The following is a 21587-nucleotide window of genomic DNA, read 5'->3' as shown; positions in this document are numbered from 1 at the left end:
TCTGCCAGATAACTCTGGTTACCTAGGAACAGACACACTTCTCTAATGCAGGCAGTTCTTCTCATCAAGTGCAGGATGAGCATTTATTGTCTTGTGATCAGAAGAAAAACACAAACAAAAACCAGAGCCCCACAAGTGACACGGAACATCGCACACGTACATGCCGCATGATGCCGAACGAAACCGGGAGCCAGGTCCAGGTTAATGGTGTTAAAGAATCTTAGGAATCTAATGTAAACATTAAAAAACATACAGAGGAGTCGGAAAAAAAAAAGCCACAGCAGTTCAGGCAGCGCGTTGAGTCAACTTTCTGGAATTACGGTTTCTGGCATCTAAGAGGATGGAGGGGGGCGATGTGTTTGGAGATGGCAGCTCCCGTCCAGGGAGGTTTCATTTAAGCTCTTAGGAAATCTCAGGCAGTGTTTGCTAATGGATCATGATACTGCTGTCTGCCTCCAACCATTTTGGTTTGCAGGCTGCTAAGTACACACCCATCAAGAAGGTTGGAAATGTGAGCATGGGTGCTGTAAAAGAGACCCCCGGGTTATCCAAGGGGAAAAAGAGAAGCCAGACTCAAGAGTCCCCTGGCAACGCTTCTCCTCTTGGTTCAACTGAAATCTCCAACCTGAAACACTAAAAAAAGAAAGACTACAATTACTGCTGAAAAAAAATTGGCAAAAGGCTGAGGATGGCAGGGGTCAGAGCCAGAGGAGAGCATTGCATGGGTACCCTGTGTCTGGGCCCCCCAAGCACGGCCACCCTCGAGTGCGGCCCCGTTCACCTCACCTCGCTCCCCCGCTGTGCAATCGTATTTCCAGGGAGTTCATCGACAGGCAGTTCTTTTATCACTCTCTGATAGCAAGCAACAAAGAACACTTAAAATTTCACTTGACACAAGACAAAGGCACCTAAAAGCTTGACAACACGACCGGGTCGTATTCTATTAAGAAGGCATCAAGCATTTGTACTTCGAAGCACATTGCACATTCGCAAGAAAAAAAAAAACAAAACACCTTGTGTTTGGAGCAGGAGGCAGAGCCAGCAAAAGGCTGGCTCTGCAGCAGGGGGTCAGTGTTGCTTGTAAACTGAAGTTCGAGGAGGCTCTGACCTCCCATTAATGTTTGCTTTTGCTTTGGCCCTAGTAACAAAGGTGTCATGCAGACTCCAAGCTGTACTTCACTTAGTATTTACAGGATGACACGGGAAAAGTTAAGAGAGGGAATGGGAAGTTTTGCCGGGGGGATGGGGAAGGAAAAGTTCTCCTTCATGGACTAATGTTTTATTAGATAAGGCACGTGTAGAGACAGTTTTCAAAAGATCACTTGCAAATCAGTTCCACCTAGCAAGGACAACCTCCCTGTCCCTTTCCAGGAGCCAATTTTGCTTTCCAGTTATTTAGTGTGGACGTGGAGTGACTCCACTTCCAGTGTAACACCTCTGGCGTCACCTCCTACAACTGGCCAGGCTTTGGGCCTGACTCTCAGGGTGCCCCACACCTCTCAAGTCTCCAGACTGGAGCACTCTGTCCTTCACTGTCCATTGAAATTCCCAGAGCTGCAACCATTGAACACTCAACTCTACAAATATTGGGAACTGACCTCCCAGTTTTAACAGGTCTGAGAAAGTTCATAGCAGGCTGTTGAAGGAAAGGAAAAGACTGCAGCCTTTGCTGCTTGGATCGTTTTAGGACACAGGGGAATGGGATGGCTCAGGCTCCAGGAGTCCTGATGTACATGCATGAGATGAAGATGAGTGATGAGACCAAATGCTAGCTCTCAGGGGAAACATCCCCACCCAACAGCTTTATCCTCTCTTCAGCTGATTCCTGGGGAAAGGCAAGAGCGTCTCTCCGCCTGCTCGTACAGGGAAGGAAATCACTGCTGGCGACGCAGACACATTCCAGCTCTGCACAGCTAGCGTCAGCTACGAGGACTAACGAGCTTTCTGAGACAACTCACTGCAGAACGGTTGGATTCTGACTGCGTCGGTAGAAGGCAGAATTCAATTTCTCAGTTGTAATGGAATTACTCCCAAACCACACTGGGGCCCCAGCACTGAGATCAATAGTTAGCTGGCACCCAGCTACTGGCGAGGAGCCCAGAAAAAAAAGGTGTCCCAACAGGACAAGGCGTGTCCAGTACGGCATGTATTGGGTCAGCACAAAAATCCTGACGCCACGTACCTGGAATTGAGATGGCACAGAGATCTCGTGCTGCCTGCCTGGAAAGGGGTGAACGTCACCCAGGCAGCCAGGTCCAAAGCCCAACAGCAGTCAGCTTTTCAATCGTTTCCAGTGGGCTTTGAATCAGGCTTTTTGTGAGCAATCAGTAACACAATTAGATGAATCTGCATCTCTGCAGCACACAGATCTAGCAAAAACTTTTGGAGGCAGGGAAAGCAAGACTTCTATCATAACAATAGTTCTAGCCAGGCAAATGAGGACTCTTGTGGACTTAGTATCTGAACAACACTCACCCGCAGCAAGCGCTGGTATCTAAAGGATTCTTCACCAGAGATTGCAAGCAAATGAGGCTGTAGATTTTACAGATACCTTCAATATCACTAGTACCAGATAATTCAGGTGTTGCATTTCCCTTAGAGTGAAAAATTCCAGATCATTCATCCGGGAGAGCAAACACCGTTTGCTACTAATGCTCTGATTGTGTTTGTTACAACTACGGACGATTCGGCGGTGTGCTGTGCATGTGATGGGAACTAAGCGGGGAGGCAGGAGAAGGAGCAATTCTGGTAGTGTTCACCGTCACGGGGAAGCCAGCCTTCTTCACATGTGGTCATGAGAGCACTCCTCAAGCAAGGGCAGTGAACGGTTGGTTCCTCAGTCTGCAGCAAGGCAAATACTGGTAACAACACAAACAAACAAAAAACTCTCTCTCTGGTAAGGCCGTGCAGAGCTCCCGAGGTGGCGTGGGCTGACAGCACATATCTTCTGCAGTGACGAGGAGACAAAAAACAAGAAAGTCCCCAAGAAGACTGGGGTACGTGTAGGGGAATGCAAATGATCTTTTCAAATAACAATAATAAAAGGACCAAAAAAGAAGAGAATCCAGGCAATTTGCAGCTGTTGCTGCTTAAGGCCATTGGTTTCCCGGGGGATAGTTGGGCACTGTGGGATACTCTGGCAGGCTGTTCCCAGAAAAATTGCTGTACTGGGCCTCCCTGCTGGGGGGGTTCCTCCATGCACCGCTGTTCCACTCATCCTGAGCTTTCTGAAAGCTTCCACCAGCCCCTCGGTAGATCTTGTGAACCTAACGGAGTAAAACAAGAGGAAAAATCAGCAGTGGGTACCTACACCTCTTCCTGAGAAGACCTATAGGCATTTTGGTTCTGCATTTGTTTCTCTCTCTCTGCAAACAGCTGTTTTCCCAAGGGAAAAAAAAAGGCACAAAAACTATAATAACATAGTGAAGAGGTGCAATGGATAGTATCAATGCAAGGCTTCAACTTGTCTGAGGCATACACCTGGGATTTAGGTTGGGGATCCCACGGCAACAGTCCATGCAGCAAGGCAGCTAGCCCAGGTTAGTGGGCTGAACACCCCGTACAACTGTCACTGCTGCTTCAGTGGGGCTGAGGCTGAAGGACTCAGCTGTAGCACAGGAAACAACCTACACCAGGAACCCAGGGACACAAAAGACCTGGTTTAAAGGTCACACCACCAGGCAATGCCTGACAGGGCACAGGGCAGTGGCAGGGGGCAAAACGCTGCCATGAACCTGCGGCAAACTCCATGATGGCAGCTACTCTGAGACAGGGTTTTGTTGGGCTAATTGCCTGTCCTTTTCCCTTCTATCTTCTGTACTCCTCTGCCATCAGTCTTCTGAAGCTTTCCAGAAGGTCTTATATCCAAATCCAGCATTCTGCAGACAACCGAGGACCACTCGCCATCCTGCCACCCTGTCCCTGCTGTGGGCATCTTGAGATGCTTCACCTTTACAATCCCAGGGACGCTTGGCTTAAGTGACATAGAGGACCATGGAACGGTGAACACGTCCAGCTCAAGCTGTCTTGCATTATCTGCATTCGTCCTCTAAACAGTCTGAGATACACCAACTGACCACACCACCAAACCTTTAGAGGCAGGGATGGTTCACAGTGGCCGCTGAGCTGCCCGCTCACATTACTGCGATACAAACCGCAGATATTCCAAGTCAGAGAGACATCTGAAGCACCTACCCTTAAAATGCAGATGAGCATTGTGACCGCTGACACTGTAAACATGATGGCAGGAAACAGCATGAACACAGCAGATGCAACGTTGGTGCTAAAGAAAGTAATTGCTGCCAACCATCCGCTGCAAGAAACAAAGAAACAGCATCATTACTGCTCTCTTTTTTAAGCACAATTGTTACCAGAAAGATGGTTTACGCACACACAGAAGTTACAAGGAAGCTTTAAAGCTCCCAAAATTGAAAAAAAAAAAACAACAGTGAAGATGACGGTCAGAGCTAAATGCAGCTCAGAGAGGTATTTCCCCAAGATCTCAAATCTGGCTTGCCAGCATCCCTTGCTAATCCAGTCTCAGACCGTTAGGGGACAGCCAGCTGCACAGTGAGGCTTCGAGGAGAGAAGATTTATTCCCAGGATGGTTTTGGTGGTGCAGAGGCTGTGCAACCAGCGAACAGACCTGGGAACAGGGAACATCAGGGCCCTCCGATCTGTAATGCATCTCTGTTCCCATCGATGGCAACAACCAGACAGGGCAACTTGAGAGCATCAGCAGTTAAAGCTAAATGCTGTACAGAGTCTAGGACTATCTATTATTTGCAGCTTCAGCAGGAATTGCTCTCAAGTCTCCAGAGACAGAAAGTTAAAATGCCAAATAATTATAACATAACCAGGGACAGACACTAAAATGCTTCCATTTATTTTAGGACAGCTCTCACAATACTTGCTCTATAGGCCAACAGTGAGTCATCATGCACTGCTCAACATGTGCTGCAAATACTCTTAGGGCAATGCTAAGAGAGGATCAGATCAATCTTGAAACTCTCTGGTTAAACAGCAGAAAGGAAAGACATTACATGAAGGTGCTAAAAAAAAAAAACAACAGGCAGGTGAAGGTATCTGACTTCTGCCAATACGGGAACTCTTGCAATAGCCAGCAATGGGAGTAGACAGAATTGTGTACTCCAAGAGCAGATATAATTATGCCACAGAGGAAATCGGAAAGCTTCTTCAACCCCACCCTGTACAGACTCCCACCAGCTCCTCTAACGCTCAGGGAAACAGCCCGTAGGCTGAAACTCTCAGGCACAGGAACTGAGGGCTCAGCTGGAAGGCTCCAGGCGTGTCCTGCTTACCAAGCTCCCCATCCAGAGAAACCGATCGCCTGCAGGACTGTGAGAACAAACTGTGCGCCGAAGATGAAGAAAAAAGCCATAAAATTAAATGAGCTGTCCGACCTGCGAAGGAAGGAGAGGCAGTTAGGGGGACACTGGCACCTTGTATTGCTTCGTGTTAACGTTTGACCCCATCACACACACACTCAAATGTGCTATCTCAGAAAAGGCCCCTCAACAGCTACGAACTTTGAGGACAACTCCTCTTTCCCTGGCAGTGGAATCGCACAGATCCATGAATCATCAGTGCCTAATCTCTTCCAATAAGCCTGGCTCCTGCAATTGCTCTACCCAAGTAATTACATATGTGATGACACACGAGGAAAGGCAGTCTCCTGCAGAACACAGAGTGCCCGAATCGTTTCTCTGACCGAATATCTGAAGTCAGCGCTGCCGGACACCTGCGCAGCTCGGCCCCCAGCAAGCAGGCACAAGAGAGCCCAGACACCAGAGGCAGTTTTCCTTTGTGCTAAAAGTGATCCCTGAGCATGAGAGCCCAGCTGGGAAAGTCGCAGTGCCTGCTTGTCATGAAGCTTACACCCCTACAGCTAATAACCCAGCACCAGGGCAGAATAGGAGGGAAAAGAGCCACAAGAGCAGCGGGTGGTACGCTGCCTGGGGAAACGCAGAAGTGTGCTTTGGCATCTGCACAGACTCCACATCTTCAGAATGTGTACGCTGAGGGGGTTCTGACTATGTGAGGTCCTTTTAACTTATGCAGGTGAAATAGGCAGTGTGAGTATAATCCTAAATAGGAAAACGGTCCCAGATCTGTTTGTGGTCTCTCCATCATGGGCGCACTGGCGCACAGCGCTGTTCTGCCACAGGACATCTTTGTCCTTTGAAATCAGCCGTGTCGATGAGCCAGCCTTCCACTGGAAGCCCAGGCACACCTCTGAAACCCTCCAAGCCAGCTGACCTACCATTTTTAATGATACGAGTTATTGCCACTCTCTCAGGAACCCAAAGAGCCCGTGATCTACAGACCAGGTTTACAAACACACTTCAGTAGCTACAGCAGCAATTTGGTGCAGTGGGGACTTTACAAAAGAGCTTCAGTCATTCCCAGCCCCTGCTCAAACACTGGAATTATTTGAATGGTCTCCATAGTTCTAGTCCGTAACGTCAAAATCTGAGGGAGGCAGGACCACAGGCTCTAGCCAAGTCAATGCCACGAACCCTGCCTACTCTGAGACAAATGGGAAAACCTCCAGCCAGAGCCCTGCTGCTCCGCACGTATTGCTAACGTTATCTTCTATCTAGCCATCTCTTTGGGAGATGAAACCGTCCCTGAGAATCCTTGTGATCCCACCCTCCAAACAGCAGCACCTCAGAGTACAGCAATGTGGAAGAAATACTTTAAACACGGACCGTTCACTGTAGTGCCTGTCATAATCCAATTAACAAAGGATTAGGCGCCAGGCTGAGCCTTCAAACAGATTCTTGCAACTAAGATCTGAAAGGGCTGGAGGAGTCTTCACTTGAAAGGATCTCTGGGAATTAGTGAGGATACACAGAAAAGGTGATTTCTGATCCAGCTTTCTGGTGCTGATTTGCAACAGCTTTGCCCTAGCGCCAAAGCTCTGCAGCTAATTTAATTCTGGATGCAGCTGTATGACGAAGGTTTTACGAAAGCATCCTCACAGCACACGATGCCGGTGTGGATGGGCTGCGTCTTCCCAAACGGCACAGCGAGCGGACCTGACCTGGCTTTCCAGACCCAGGACTACTGCAGCCCCAAAACTACCTGCCCTGCCCCACTGCAGTGTTTTTCAAGCCTCTCTACGACGGATGTCAGAGTTGACGATCTCTGGGCTTGCCGGTCTGTCTCTAGGGCTTATTCTTTTTTTAACTGTAGAAGTCTTTATACAGAGTAACCTCAGGGACCTTTTGGTATCCAGTTGCATAAACACATACAAATAACATTAAAGAAATAATTAGAAACGGTCCTTGTAAGCCCAGAGGAGGTCAATGAAGAAGAATAATTTTTCCCAGACTTCAGAGTGGAAAATGCTCTTTGAGCAGAGCTCCAGTCGGCACTTGGAGGCTCTCGGGTTTCTGAACTAGAGATGGGGACAAAACCCCAGCCCCAGAGGGCAAGAGTTCAGAGGTGGTATTTTCACATCTTTTAAAACTTTCAGATGCATCCAACGCAGTGGCCTTCCCTTTCAGTCAGAAATAATCCTCCGCTGTACTCCCTCGTGTAGTCACTGATATTTTACGCACCTCGAGCACATTAGCTGCCCAGTGTTGTCAGTACACGACGCGTAAATTCAGAAGAGCATTTAAGCCGCTACCCTAGCACGTGTTAAACACAGGACCCCATTTGCCAACTCTCATATCTGCAGCTTTTGCTGCTATCTAAACTAACTCATCACGGAATCTGGTAAATGATCAAAATCCAGAGGATTCTGGTAGTGGGGAACCAGAAAGAGCTTCCCCTTCAGAGTCCAAATCCCTGACTCCAGTGTGGGGTCTGCTGACGACCGCAGTGTAGTCACATTGCGTGTCACCTCCCCTCTGTGCCACCTCTCCCTACACGAGACTGGAAAACACTCGGGACCTTCACAGCTCTGACGAGCGTTATGCACCGATGTCTGAATAACGCCTTGTGATACACATGAAGCACGAGCAAATGCAAACAATTATTAATTAAAGTAAAAATGCAGGATGGCTTTAAAGGCTTGTGGAGTTTCAGAAGGACTCGCTCTAGTGAACCACTTCTTTCTAAAAAGCAAAGCCGCCAAGTTCTCAGGTGTCTAGAGACAAAATCCAGAAGAGTACTTGGCTCCTGATAACTTAATAGTCTTCCATCAAAACAGCCCGCAGCGAAGCTTTACCAAATCAAAATCCACCCTGATGTTATACTGCTGTGAGGGGGCTAAGCCTGAGATCTTTGGGAGAGATATGAATTTCATCCTCACAGATGAAACCTCCAGTCCGAGGAGGCAGGTGACCCTGTCTCTTCATCTAGTATTTAAAAGTCACCGCATTTTTATCTGAAAACAATTCTGAAATCAATGAGACGTTCGGATATCAAACCCTTAATCTTTATCCCAGACAGGCAGCTCTCCAGGGGGGCACTCCTCAGCAACAGCACATCTCTCTCCCAGAGGAAGCAGAAACTCAACTGCCTTGTGGGCTCCCACTTACCGAAAGGCTTTGTACGCCGGTCGGAACCAGCAGACGTAGCCGCAGGGACTGAAGAGAATAAACCAGAGGATGGCCAAGCCAAAATTGACCCCAGAGCCTCCTCCGATCCACCAGGCCAGGCACGCAATTATATTCACTGCTAGCGTGATGCAGTAAACTGTAAAGAGAGCACAGGAAAGAGCGTGAACTCGTGCTGTTTCACATCAGAGGAGAAATAAACAAACACCCAGCATTATAATAGGAAGGATCCACACCGCGGTGGGAACGCCTGCCCAACAACACGACCACTCCGAGGGAGTCGCAGCTTTCTGCTGTGAGCCGAGGGGCCGGCAGCACGGACACGCGTCCCCTTCCAGAGGGTGAGGAAACTCCCCTGGGGCCTGCCACAGGATGGACATCTGGGTGGCAACTGGTGCGAGCAGCACAAGGCTCAGCCCGGGACCGTTATGAACAATGAGCAACCCCCATCTGTAGCATAACCCCTTGATGAGAGCAGAGTGGTGCAAAAATCCGCCGTGCACTCAGCATCCCATTGCTTTGGTCTCTGTGCTTGCTGCCTCAGGAGCTATTAGAGCTAGCAGTGTGCCCTGCCCTGCAGGCTCTCTCCCCATTTCCCTGGGCCTCTGAGGAAGTCTGGAAGCAGCTTCAGGGCTTGTAAGTGCTGCCTTGAGCAAGGGAATAAGCAAACTCCAATCAGGCTGAGAACATGTGAACAGAAGGGTGCCTTAAAGGCCCTTTCACATCCCTGTCCCTGCCACTTGGATAAAAAGGAACAGTTGACGACAGATCCCAGAGGGCACCAGCGCCGCCCTCAATAACCGTGCAGGAACGCCTTTGCCACCCCCTTTCTCTGAAGCTCGATGTTACTGCTGAAGTGAGGCTGCACGCTTCCTGGGTCTGTAGGCTGAGTTCAGTCCCTGTGCCAGGGGCTCCCCGCTTTCCCCCTAATACCTGACAGCCTCCTGCAGCTGTCCCTGCATCCCCCAGGTTCTGCCGGGGTCTAGCAGGCTTAGCCCAATTACAAGCTCAGATTTTGGGAAACAGGTGGTAATTCATAAAATCTTTTGGGGGTAACCCGAACCAATTAGCACAGACAAAGAGAAATGAGAAGGCAGACAGTGCAAACACCAAGAGCCCTTCGGTGCTGCCTGGGGACAAGGTCACAGTAGGATCACTTCAGACCCCGGTCTCATTTACCAAGTCAAAAATAAATCCCTCAGTTTCTCTTCCCCTGTGGTAAGCAAACGTGCCCTGCCCACTCCCTTCTTTTCCTACAAGCTGTGGCTCTGCAGCACGCTTGCACATCTCTGGCTTCGTCTTCTGATGCTCGGTGCCAGCCTGGCCTCTTCCTCCAGCGACTCTTTTCTCTGCTTTCACTCATCTCAGGGGCTGCTAAACAGTTACAAAATTGTGTGGTCACAATATCGACAACACAGCCAGGAGAATCTAGCATGTAAGACATCCGAACCCAGCTGCTTATTCCGACACACAAGTTACACAAAAACTAAAATAAAACACTTCTACAAAAAAGAAACGTTCTCCCTCTTCTAAGTAGCTAACAACAAGGCTTTACATGCAACGGTTTGGATGTATCTTGTTACAAGGGGGAAAGTTTTAATTATTTAAATTTCATTTACATAACAATTAGCTGTACTTCTCAGAATTATTATTTCCAGAAGTCAGTTGTTTTCCAACAGTTATCGAGTGAGAAAACAAACAGAACCGTACCAAGTCGAGAGCACCTATAATGTAAGGAGCTTCTGGTTCTCCCTGCGCGTCAGGCAGGAGTTTGTTCGCCAGCAGTGGGAGCTCTGGTACAGTTTTCCCCAAACCACCATCCATCTTAATAAAATGTTCACATCCAATTAAAATAATGAGCGTTCAACCTTCTAGCAACGACTTTTATGTTTCTATTTTTAATACTGGCCTTTTCTTCTTTACTGCCTTCCCTCTGTACATGTCTCTTGCTCTCTGTCCCGTCCCCAAAAGGCAGGGAGACACCCCCAAAAACTCTGCAGCAGATGGAAATTTAAAACTCGTGGTGAAAATTCCAGGTCTCCCCAGCCGTGCATATGACCAGTTGCCTAAATGGCTGGCACCTCTCCATCCTTCCATTAACTTGACTGAGGGGCGCTTTGTTTAAGGAGAGTCACACACAAAGGCAGCTTTGCAGCATGCAACATTTAACCAGTTAGTCTGAAGGGACAAGCAGTTTCTTCAGGCAAGAAAATTACAGAGCTCATTTCAGCATCTCTAAATAACGAAAGAACAATGGCGTGATAGATTATGCTATTATTTATGCACACAAATCTCTCTCAAACACACATCCTATACATCTGGAATAAAAGCCAGGCTACCAAATGCATATCTGGCAGAAAACAAGCTTTCCTTCAGTGAGAAGGGTAAATGGGATGACAAGCATTTGGGGAAAAAAAGATAAGCAAGGCAAAAAGATTTTTAATCTTCCAAAGCGTTCCCTGTGGTTCTCGAGGCCTGCCACACCATTTTTCATCCAATTTTATTCCTTGGAGAAGAATGGTCAATTTTCATTACTGGCTTTTGAATCGCTAAGCCAGACAACGCCAGCGCAGATAGCCGGCAGCTCTGCTCCTACAGAATATCAGCAAATCACCAGCTGTGACCAAGAGGACCAACGCCCTTCAGAACAGGACTGGGAACGTTCTGGGGGCCAAGGGAAGAGACGGTGTAAGGCTAGAAGGCGCTGCTTCGATTGGGAAGGGAAATCTGGCTGGCACAACCCGGGGGGCAGCACTCACAAAGCAGGGAGGGGAGATGGGCAGCGAGCAACACAGGTCACGGTAATTTAGCCTTCAATTCTCCTATTCCTCTTATTCTAGGTGAATCAGGAATTGCTTTAAGAGGGCTATTTTGGGGGGTGAAATATCACTTGACATTAGAAAAGACAGCAGATACAGTCTGCTCTTTTCTTCCTCGAATTTACTAATAGGCTTTTCTAGCACTGATGCTCTTTTCTTCAACAGCAGCTCTGCAACAAAGATTCAAGGCACAGCAGCTTGAAATTTGGGCACACAGGTAAATTACAGCATTCTAAGAGGAATCATTGTTTCTCATCACTTAATTGCAGTCAAAATCTTAAAGCTTGTAAGTGAACAAATTCTATGTTTTTCTATTACACATACACAACCTTCCCAGAGCAGGTTTTTTATTCAACTTACAGATCCATACGTGGTAGATTCTTTTCACCAGGGCCTGATAATCGATGGGTATCTCATCTGCGAAATTCTGGTAGAAACATGGCTTCAGGGGGATAAACTTGGGGAGCGGTGGGAAGTTATTCACCTTTTCTACAACACAGAACACAACAGATTAGCTGAATGCAGAAACGATCTTGCACGGCTGAACAAGCGTGACATCCTCCACACCTTCCCGGGACAGCCCTCCGAGTACGAGGGGACTCACGACAATCAAAAAACAAACCAAAAAACACCTTAAGATAAGTTCAGGGAAAAAGCTCCTCAGGAAGCGGGCAGAGGCCAGCTAAGCTGCTGGGCAGCAGCACCTGGGGGCAACAGACTGCCCAGAGGTTCTTAGTTAGAAACCCTCAGAAAACCCACGGAGGAGGAAAGACTGGTGCTCTTCCAGACAAAAGCAGACACCAGCTCGGAGCGGGTGGGCTTGCTGGGGCAAGGCTCAGGCCCTGCAGTAGATAGGTGCTTGTGACTGTAAAGAAGGGTGCCCTTGGAAAGCATCTCTAACTGGAATTCAGTACTCAGATGCCATCCCGTTGAGGCAAGGCAAGACATCAGGGATGATTTTGCTGTTATGAGAGTCATGAATGTCCCCTTCTTTCTTTCTAAGTCAAGTTTTTATGCAAGGTTAAGACCCAGAGGGAAAAAAAAAGCTAAAAGAAAAAAAGAAAAAAAAGCTTTGCATTCAGATACCATAAATCAGCAAATGCTGACAAAAGCAATACAGCCAAGAACTTACCTTGGGAAGAAATGACATTTTAAAAATCAAGTAACTAAATGCCTAAATCCTCTGTATTTAAGCTGCTGTCAGCTTCTAGACAGATGCACAGACAAATCCGTGCAATGCGCGTGTGCCTGGATGCGAGTTTCTACATGTTTGGGAATGTTTGCTCTTGCCTTCAAGTCTTGATTAAAGTTTGATTCCAGGGCATTGTGACTAATTGTCTCTAGTCTACTTCAGCCCCAGTAAACAGAATTAAAAACAACCAGAGGAAGAGATGAAGAATGTCCTGGGAAAACCTCCAAATGGCACAGAAGACGAGAGGAAATGTCTGAACAAGAACTGTCAGCGCAAGAGTTCCCCTTCTCTTGCCATTATCTCTGTGTGAGAAGACATTTTGCAGGAGCAGCTTCTTAACTTCATTTGAAGGTTGGCAGGGAAGTGTCTAAAGCTGCATGCCATGCTTTAGGAAAGAAAGCGCTTTATTTCACACAAAGGAAAGACATGTTCATGCAGAAAATATGGTGGGGAAAACACCCACTGTGAGTACATAACAATTCAATATGGAAGAATGTCTTAAGTCACCAGCCCAGCTTGATTTTTCAGTAGACTTTTCCTCACGAAAACAAACATTACATCTGCTGCCCCTCCTCACCCATCACCTCTAAACGCATCCCGCATTAATTCAGATGCCGTCTAGGGCTGGCATTAGTTACTGGTTAACGCCTACTGCTAACCACATCACACGGAGCACTGAGTTCCCCTGCCTGCTTTCAAAGTCCGCAGGAATTTGGACTTCTTAGCGCTAACTTTTGTAAGTTATGAACACCTCATGGCCTCTCCCCTGGACAGTGTGTCCCAGATGTCCGTAAAAGGACCCAACAGTCCTGGATCAAGGGAAACAAAGGGGGTGCAGCTTGTAAAGCTGAAGTCAGCTCTCTAGGGAAAGCTCTCTAGGGAAGTCAGCGAGACCAAGGTTAACTGACCACAGTAAAAGTGGATTCTTTAACAATCTGTTTTAGGAGGGATGTGGAAATTTTGTTCTGTCCCTCTTCAACAGGAGATGCAGCTAGTGACTGCGGTTCAGTTCCTCCTCCAGTACAGATCTCTCACCAAGAAAGCTGCTGCCAGCCTCTAGCGCAGAAGGCCCCAGATGGTGGGGCCAAAACCAGCTGGCTTTCCGGGCACCAGCCACTGCAATTTTCAAGCTCACAAAACGCTCCAAGTACTTCCATACCAGTCTGCTTGGTACAGAAGTATCGGGATTACACCTCTTCTTTGTGGCTGCCCAGCTTCAAGAAGCCAGATGACTGCTTTCTCCTCCCAGAGACCCGTGTAGTTTTCCAGTGTTCCGGGTTACTCCCAAGAAAAGACAAAGAAGTCAAATGAAAATATCCTCTTTCGTGTCTGACCGCATAACTTGGAGCGCTCCAACACTCACATCAAGGCTAGAATCAACACGTTAGACCAGCAAGCACAATCCATGCTTTCAAAAAACAAACCTTATTACTTTATTTGCTGGGTGCAAGTCCTGGACTTCGGCTTACTTTAAAAAATTTAGGAGGAATTTTGTTACTGGTTTAACTACGAGTAAAATTAAGCTGTATCAAAATTGACAGCACAGCTAGGAATGCTATGGAAAGTTGTTTAGCCTCTGAAAGGAAGGAACTACTCTCGTTTTGTGAATAAATTCCATCCTCATAAAACTTCCCCAAAAGTCACACCTAAGCCTTTATTGCTAGACCAGTAACCTCTGCTAGCAGATCTACACAAAAAGGAACATGGGCAGGGGAGAAAAAAAGAAGGAGCTCAAGACCTTTAGGGATCACTAAGATCTCAGAAAGCAAAGTGCAGGGGAATGAATTACTAATGAACTGCAGCCATCAGGGCATACTGAAAAACATTATCTGAAACCGTTTTTCCCTCTCCATTGCCATAGTTTGAGGTGCCCTTACCTGCCATTTCTGTTAAGTGTTCCCTGGCGAAGTTTCAGACAGACAGCAAGAGATCTGAGGGGGAAAAAAAAAAGTGAAAAAAAAAAAAAAGAAAATCAGGCCAGCACAGATCACTAACCAGCACCCAAAAAAGCTGTTAAAATTAGGAGCATCTCTGCACAGTGCTCGACTTACTGCAAGCCCAGGGTTCCCACTGCAAACCACTAAAGACTGCACAAATTTGGCACGCTGGAACCTTACAGAAAGGCTCCTGGTCTCTCCTTGTTTGCACAGAGCTCCCCTGGAAGCAGCTCATCCTGTACAAAACTGTCAACAGTTTTGGTGCTTGGCACCATTCAGCAGCAAACAAATGTGCTCCGAGGGTACCTGGCAAAGGCTGAGGCTGCACAGATGGCCGCTGCCAGGACACGTGCACCTTCCAGCTGAGGCAGGCAGCTCTGCTTGGGACCAGCAAAGCGCACGCGTTGGAAGAGAAACCTGTACCAACTCACCAGACTTAATGCCTCATTTAGGTGCTGAGATGATTCGTTGGCTCCCGGCACCCCGCGGACCTTCCCAGCTCCTGAAACAAACGGATGATCGCTGTTAGCTGGGAAGTAAACTGCTGGTGCTCGGAACATCAACCGCTACGCACGGCCTGACATCCTTCCTTGCGGTGGTAACGCCGCGCGGCCGCACTGAAAGGCAGATTTAGTCTTCCTGTGACCACGCCATCGAACATGACTGCGATTACGGAGAAATCAAATGCTGTGAAGTTTGCTCCATGCCACGTGCGCTGCTGATGGCACAGACAGAAGCCACGGAGGGGTCTGCACTGAGCAGCCCCTTCGATTCTGCTCGCTTCGAGACCACCGCCGCCTGCCCACACCTGCACGTTCCAGGCTGACAACAAGGAACATGGCAGAGCGACCCTCCAGGCGGGGATGTCAGGGTCTGTGAACAACTCTCACGAACGAAGGCAGCAGAGACTAAAAACTGCCCCTCCGAAAACACAGCAAAGGGCGCTGGGGTCAGAACAGCTGCGCTGGAGGCAGATTTCCAGCAGCTCCTTTCCCTTCTCTGCACCTCCGTGCTGTCCTCCCGTGTTCGTGCTCCAGGGGCTGTGGATTTCACACGGGTGCAATTTCTTGGGGGGGAGCTGCAATCCGTTTCCTTTTTATTTGACCTACTCTAGCACGGCCCTCGGTGGTGACAGCAGCACTGATACAGAGCAGGACCTGCACGGGACGCCGACTCCTGCGCACGGGCTGCAGGTAGGCGCTATCTCGGTTATGTCAGCGTCAAGGAAAACACATTTCTTTGCCCGTGCAGTCTAAAGAAAGCAACAGCGTGGGGACAGGAAGGCTGCGTAAATCACAAGCCTGTCGGGCTGGGAGCCCTTGCTAGAGGCTCGCACAATGGGGCCCCAGCGCAGCCAAAGCCTCCGGGCTTTCCCACAATTTTTTTTTCCCACAATTTTCCCACAAACAGCCACCATCCCGCGTCTGGCCAGCGTTTTGTAACTTAGAAAATGATTTAGAAAGGCTTTGCCTCCTTTTTTTTTTTTTTTTTTTAATGTGTGAATAGAAAATAAATAGGAGGACAGTTCGGCAAACAATTAGGGCTTCGCCCCACCCAGCTGCAGCTGCTCCCAGCTGAGATCTGGAAATTCTGGGGGAAGAGCAGATTACGGACAAACACCAGCTATGCCAACACACGAAGGGAAAGGAATCTCCGGTGCTGCTGCCCTGGGAGGAGGGAGTTTTCCCCCATGGACACCCACAGCAGCAAGCTCAAACCTTCCCTGGGCATGGACTCAGACCTCAAGATCCAACCCAAGAACGTTTTTTTGTTCAGCGGCTGAGATCCGCTTGCACACGAGTCACCATTTTCCCATCTCCCCAGCTTAGCAGTTAATTTTGGCAGGATTTCTGCAAACCGGATTGCAGGGACTTGGGATAACGGGCCTCAGAGCCACAGTCAGGGGAGAAGTCGTGTGTATGACAGGCGAGGACAGCGCTCGACTGAGGGCCAGTCGCTGACTTAGATGGAAAATTTCACCGCGCAGCCTCAATATCCTCGAGTCAAGCTCCAGTTGCAAGAGCCAAGCGCAAGGAAACAGATAAACAGGTACAGATACACAAGGATTATCCAACCGCCCGTGAATTTCTTGTGGAAGATAGCACATACAAACAAGCTTGCTATTCACAGGAGTGCTTTTGATTTAATTGGAAATAGATAAAAATCAACGTCCTGTGCTCTGCCGCAGTGATTTCTTCACATAAAATCCATTATTTGTGGGAGGAAAAAAAAAACACACTAAGGAAACTGTGGTGTGAAGTGAACTTCCTTTTTCCACTGTGCTCATATGCAGTCAATGAATAGCTCCCAAGTTTACAGACCGGCTCACACGACTCTCAAAGGCCCGTCGGAGGCAGTACGGGCTTTTCTTCGTCTGTATTTCAGAGACAAAAGTGCCTGCTGCCACTTCAGCAGACAGCATTTCCTTTTAAACCATGTGAGCAGCGCTGCTTTTCTAGGAAGCACGCCCCAAGAGCACCCTGATATCAAAACAGGAATCATCATCCCTGCTTAGGGAAAGCGTGCTGCAGGAACCCCTGGGGTTCCAGTGTGAGGCACGTTACCTGACTGCAGGTCTGCTTCTGCTCCGGCCCGTGGTTTGACATAAGATTTATTCCGCCTATATTACAGTAACTGGTTCTACAAGGTGTTTTTTAATTATTCCCCATTACTTGCTTCTTTCTCTAGAAAGAGAGAAGAGGGATAAGGGAAATAAACAAGGGGGAGGCCAGAAGAAGGGTGCTGGCCGGGCGGTGGGAGAGCCGACCTGCCTTCCTGCTTTGCCCCGACCCCAGGTGAGCTGTGGCAAGCCACCGGGCCCGGACTCACAGCAGGACGCCGGCTCCTCTCCTGCCATCTGCACGTGTCCCAGCCAAACCCCGAGGTGCCTCACATCCCAGGCTTTCTCTAGCAAAATTTGCCCGCTGATGGAGCCCCGCTGCCGGATATTCTCTGCACCGCTTTGTTTTCTTCCTGATTTGACAACACGCGAACTTCTACGCAGACCTGTACCCAAGAGTTTAACCTGAAGCAAAGCGAGTGGCAGGGTCCCTGCGTAACGGCGACAGCAGAACTTGCTGACGCTCCCTCGTAACGCAACGACTTCACGCGTGGAGTACATGCTAAGGAGACCTGGTACAACGCACGTCTCCTTAAAATGGTTTGGGTGACCCTGCGGTGAGCGAGGCTGTGACCTGGCATCAGGCTTCCTGAAGCCATCTCATGCTGCAAGCCGGCAACCCCCAGCCAGGTCAGAAGAGCCAGGATCTAAAAGCAAGGGCACCCCACAGAGACCCCCAGGCTAGGGAAGGAACCAACACCGGCGATCCTGAGGCAGGCGAGTGCCTTATTCCCTTCCCTTCCCAGCTGCGTTTAAAAAGAAAGTGGGGACTCTGCCCTGTTTTATAAGAGAAAAGGCTTTTCTCAGAGTGTCACCAAAGGCACCAAAGTGCTCGGCCCAGTTTTACAAAGGTAGGCCCTGTATGGCTGGCACAGCTCCTGCTTGGCAGCACATCCCCTCCCCGGCACGCGCTGCCAGCCCTCGCAGGGCCACGCGCTGCCCCTCCAGCCTTGCCAGCACCATGTCCACAGCCTTGTGTGGGACAGGGAGGGACAAATCCAGCTAAAAATGTAATCCCAAAGGCCACCCGGCACCAGTGAGAACGGGAAAACTGCGTACGGAAGTGCTTCTGATGCACAAGGCCCGCTGAACTTAGCAGGGTTGGCCTCCTCCTCCGTGAGCCCGAGTGAGGGAGGTGAGGGAGCCCCTCGGGGATGCCGGGATTCCTGGGAACTTGGCTGCCCTCCTCTCCTCCCATTCTGGAGCTGTGAGTTGAGGTGAGAGCAGGACTGAGGGGAAGCGATTCCCCACAGCTCTCTCTCAGCCTGCTCACGCAGCCCCATCCACAGCAGACAGGCAGAAGCCTCGGTTCAGGTCCCACCACACCCAGAGCAGACAAACATTGGCTTTGATGCGACCCCGTCCGCAGGCGAGGCTCAGCCACGCACGGGCAGAACCATGGAGGCTCCAGGGGAAGCACGAGGACGCGCGTTCAGGGCATGAGCCCGTTCCTCCAACTGCCACCTGCTCAAACCGGCCTCACGTAAAGGACCGGGGCTGCAGACAACAGCACGGCATCGGTCGGCCCAGGATAAAAAAGAACCAGGTACAAGGGACCATCGGTTACCTGCTTAATGCCTAAGGCACCGCTCCTCACCACAGGCCCTGTCAAGAGTTTCCCGAGCTAGTTAACGCTCCCGAAAACCAAAGTCCAGGGAGGAAAAAAATGCCACACGTCCAGCCTGTCTCCCTCAGTGACAACACGGGATGGAGTCGGTGCCCAAGCACAAACCTCAGAAAGCAAAAATCCCTGAAAATCCCCGAGCAGCCCTCGGGGGAAACACGGCTGGGGCCCGGCAGCCCCCCAGCTGCCGTGCTGTGCCCGGGGGCCCCTCGCTGCACCCCAGCCTCCGGCCCTGAGCAGCCCCAGTGCTGCTCCCGACAGAGCTGTCCCCGATCCCTCCCTACCACCCCGTCCCCTGTCCCCGGTCCCTCCCCACCACCCCCGTCCCCGGTCCCTCCCCGCCAGCTGCCAGCCCCCCCCGGACCTGTCCCCGAACCCTTCCCAAACGCCGCTCCCCTGCAGCCCGCTCCCCTCCTGGGCCGCCACCCCTCTCGTCCCCACCCTCCCCCTTCATGTCACCCCCGTCGTGCTCCCACCAGCGCCCTTCTGTCCCCACCGCCCCCCTTCTGTCCCTGTCACCCCCTTCTTGCCCATGTCACCCCCTCTCTGTCCCCACCGCCCCCATTCCTGTCACCCCTCTTCTGCCCCGCCACCCCCCTCCCGTCCCTGTCCCCCCTCCCTGCCCTTGTCCCCCCCTCCTGTCCCCGCCATTCCCAGGCTGTCCCTGTCGCCCCCCCCCGACGCCCCCTCTGTCCCCGTCCCTCCCCCGCCACCTCTCCCCTCCTGTCCCCATCCCCCCCGTCCCCGCCACCCTGTCCCTGTCCCCCCGCCCCGGCGCGGCTCTCACCGTGCCCCCCTCCAGGCGCGGCGGCCCGGGCCAGCTCCCCCGAGCCTTCCGCGGCTCCGCGGGGCGCGCTGGGAAGGAGAGTCCCGCCGGGCGCCGCAGCCATGGCGCTCGCGGCGCCGCGGACTACAACTCCCAGCACCCCCCGCGGCGCGCTCGTCACGTGAGGGGAGAGCCGGGGACGGGGTGGGGGCTGAGGCGAGGCTGACTGCGCTACGGGGCAGCGAGAGGGACGAAATTGCGGGGGGGGGAAGGCGTTGCTGGGGTGGGGGGGGGGGCCTCACCCCTCACCCCTCACCTCCCTGTCCCTGTCGCCACGGCGAGGCCACGCGTGAGTTGCGGCCGCCAGATGTGGGCAGAAGCACCTGGAGCACCTCTCCGTCCAGAGCATCGCCACCCAGTCCCCCATTTTACACCCACTGCCCCTGAGGCGGCTGCACCCACTGCCCTGCGGCGGTGCCTCTTGCCCACGCAGGCCACACACACACAGCAGAAACGTTTTATTTTCACGTAAACAGAGCTGGTTTGGGACAGGCGTGGTGTCTCAGGTGGCTGCGCCGTGCCCAGGACATGGCAGCACCAGCACTGCTTCGGAGGCACCCGCAGCCTCCGAGCACGGCCACAGCAGGATCCTCAGCGTGCCCATACCCTGCTGGGAGCTCAGCCCCTCCGAGCATTCGAGGATCTGGCCCTGTTGCCTACCCAGTCCACACAGTTTCAGACTCTGAAATCCAAAGGGTTTTGCTTGTCGCTCATGCTGACAGAAACCAGAAGCTCCATGGAAGTTAACCACATAACTTAAGTAGCCTAATTTTTTAGTTAGATTGACTGGGCTGACTAATGGTGAAGGCCACATTTTATTTCCCGGATTAGTTACAACGTGTATAGGTGATAGCTGGATTCAGGACCCAGGGCTGTGCAGTCACTCAGGAGACTGCTATTTATAACATCTATCATTAAATGCTGATTTCACTTCTGAATAAGTCAGCTAAATCAGCACGAGCAGCAACCAACGCGCTTGCCCAGGGCCCAGTGCTTGTGTGACTTACCTGCTGCAGAATTTAAGCTTCAGCAAAACAGGGTAGTGAGGATTTAGCAGACAAATTACTCCAAAATCTTTGTGATAATGCAGCCTGAGAGTGGTGTACTAGGAAGCCCTCACCCAGCCTCACTAATACCTGGATTTATAACATTCTGGGCTTATATACCTCAATGTAGGTCTATAGCTCCTTAACTCTTCATTTACACTGCATTAGTCTTATTAACGTAAGTACCGATCAGTCTCCAAGGTACCAGTGCTATGTAAATGCTGTTAATTTGGCAGTATATAAAACCCACTCTCCTTCAAAAATATTTACACCCCCCGAGGCTGTGGTTTCTGTAAACAGAGCACTCCAACCCCAGGCTACATGATTCAGACTCATCCCTCTAGTACTTAGCTAAGCAAATGCTGAGGCCTTCACATCTCTTACCTGCAGTTAGGCAAAGTTTCCCTAAAATACAGGTCTTGGGGTTCACTGCTCGTGTTTGGCCCCTGCTCCAGGCAGGCTGCCAAGCATTGCTTAGGGCTGCTCCCCAGAGGGCACAGGCAATGCCACTGACTGCAGGATTTGGGAGGGAAGGATCAGGCCTCCTATCACCCCATCTATCTGCAAGGATCGCAAAAATGGATTATTTTAGCTATAAACCAGTAGAGGTCACTCCGCCCCAGTAAATCCAGTGCTCCAGAGATACTGGGCCACCAGCAAGAGGGACAAGACTGCTTACTGGGAGAAGGCTTGGTGGGACACAGGATGGCAGAGCCCAGGGATGGGCTTGTGATTCCTCTGGAATAATAATAATAATAATAATAATAGTAATAATAATAATAATAATAATAAAGGCAGCTATTTAAAGATGAAAACCAAATAAAGGTGTTAGTGCACAGCTGCTCGGAAGGGCTGTGGGCTTTACACCCTTCACACCCACAGAGCAGCCAGAGCTGCAGCTGCTCTGCACGCTGCCCCAGGTGCAGCGGTTCTCTGCGGTGCCAGGTGCCCCATCTCTGCAACCTCCCTGTCCAAACTGGATGATGCCTTCC

At 50.4% G+C, this 21587-nt stretch overlaps 1 protein-coding gene across 1 annotated transcript; it reads right to left on the bottom strand.

Moving 5' to 3' along the window:
• Positions 1-46: 46 nt before the first annotated feature.
• On the bottom strand, positions 47-19644 carry SCAMP4 (secretory carrier membrane protein 4). The gene is made up of 8 exons (XM_035348247.1): positions 19511-19644; positions 14911-14981; positions 14420-14473; positions 11711-11839; positions 8514-8670; positions 5322-5423; positions 4195-4312; positions 47-3266 (listed from the first exon to the last, which is right to left on the bottom strand). The coding sequence occupies exons 3-8, from the start codon at positions 14424-14426 to the stop codon at positions 3090-3092; spliced, it is 690 nt and encodes a 229-aa protein (XP_035204138.1). The 5' UTR covers positions 14427-14473; positions 14911-14981; positions 19511-19644; the 3' UTR covers positions 47-3089.
• Between the last annotated feature and the right edge of the window lie 1943 nt (positions 19645-21587).

Source organism: Oxyura jamaicensis, chromosome 28 (assembly GCF_011077185.1).
Source record: "Oxyura jamaicensis isolate SHBP4307 breed ruddy duck chromosome 28, BPBGC_Ojam_1.0, whole genome shotgun sequence".
Lineage (NCBI taxonomy): Eukaryota > Metazoa > Chordata > Aves > Anseriformes > Anatidae > Oxyura > Oxyura jamaicensis.
This window is presented reverse-complemented; position numbering and strand designations above follow the sequence as displayed.

Bases quoted from the DNA above. Each gene is read 5' to 3' on its own strand.
- SCAMP4 (XM_035348247.1), bottom strand. The intron at 5,424-8,513 runs GTAAGTGGGAGC...CTTCCTTCGCAG, and splicing joins CCGGCGTACAAAGCCTTTCG to GTCGGACAGCTCATTTAATT. The intron at 3,267-4,194 runs GTAGGTGCTTCA...TTACTCCGTTAG, and splicing joins TGCTCATCTGCATTTTAAGG to GTTCACAAGATCTACCGAGG.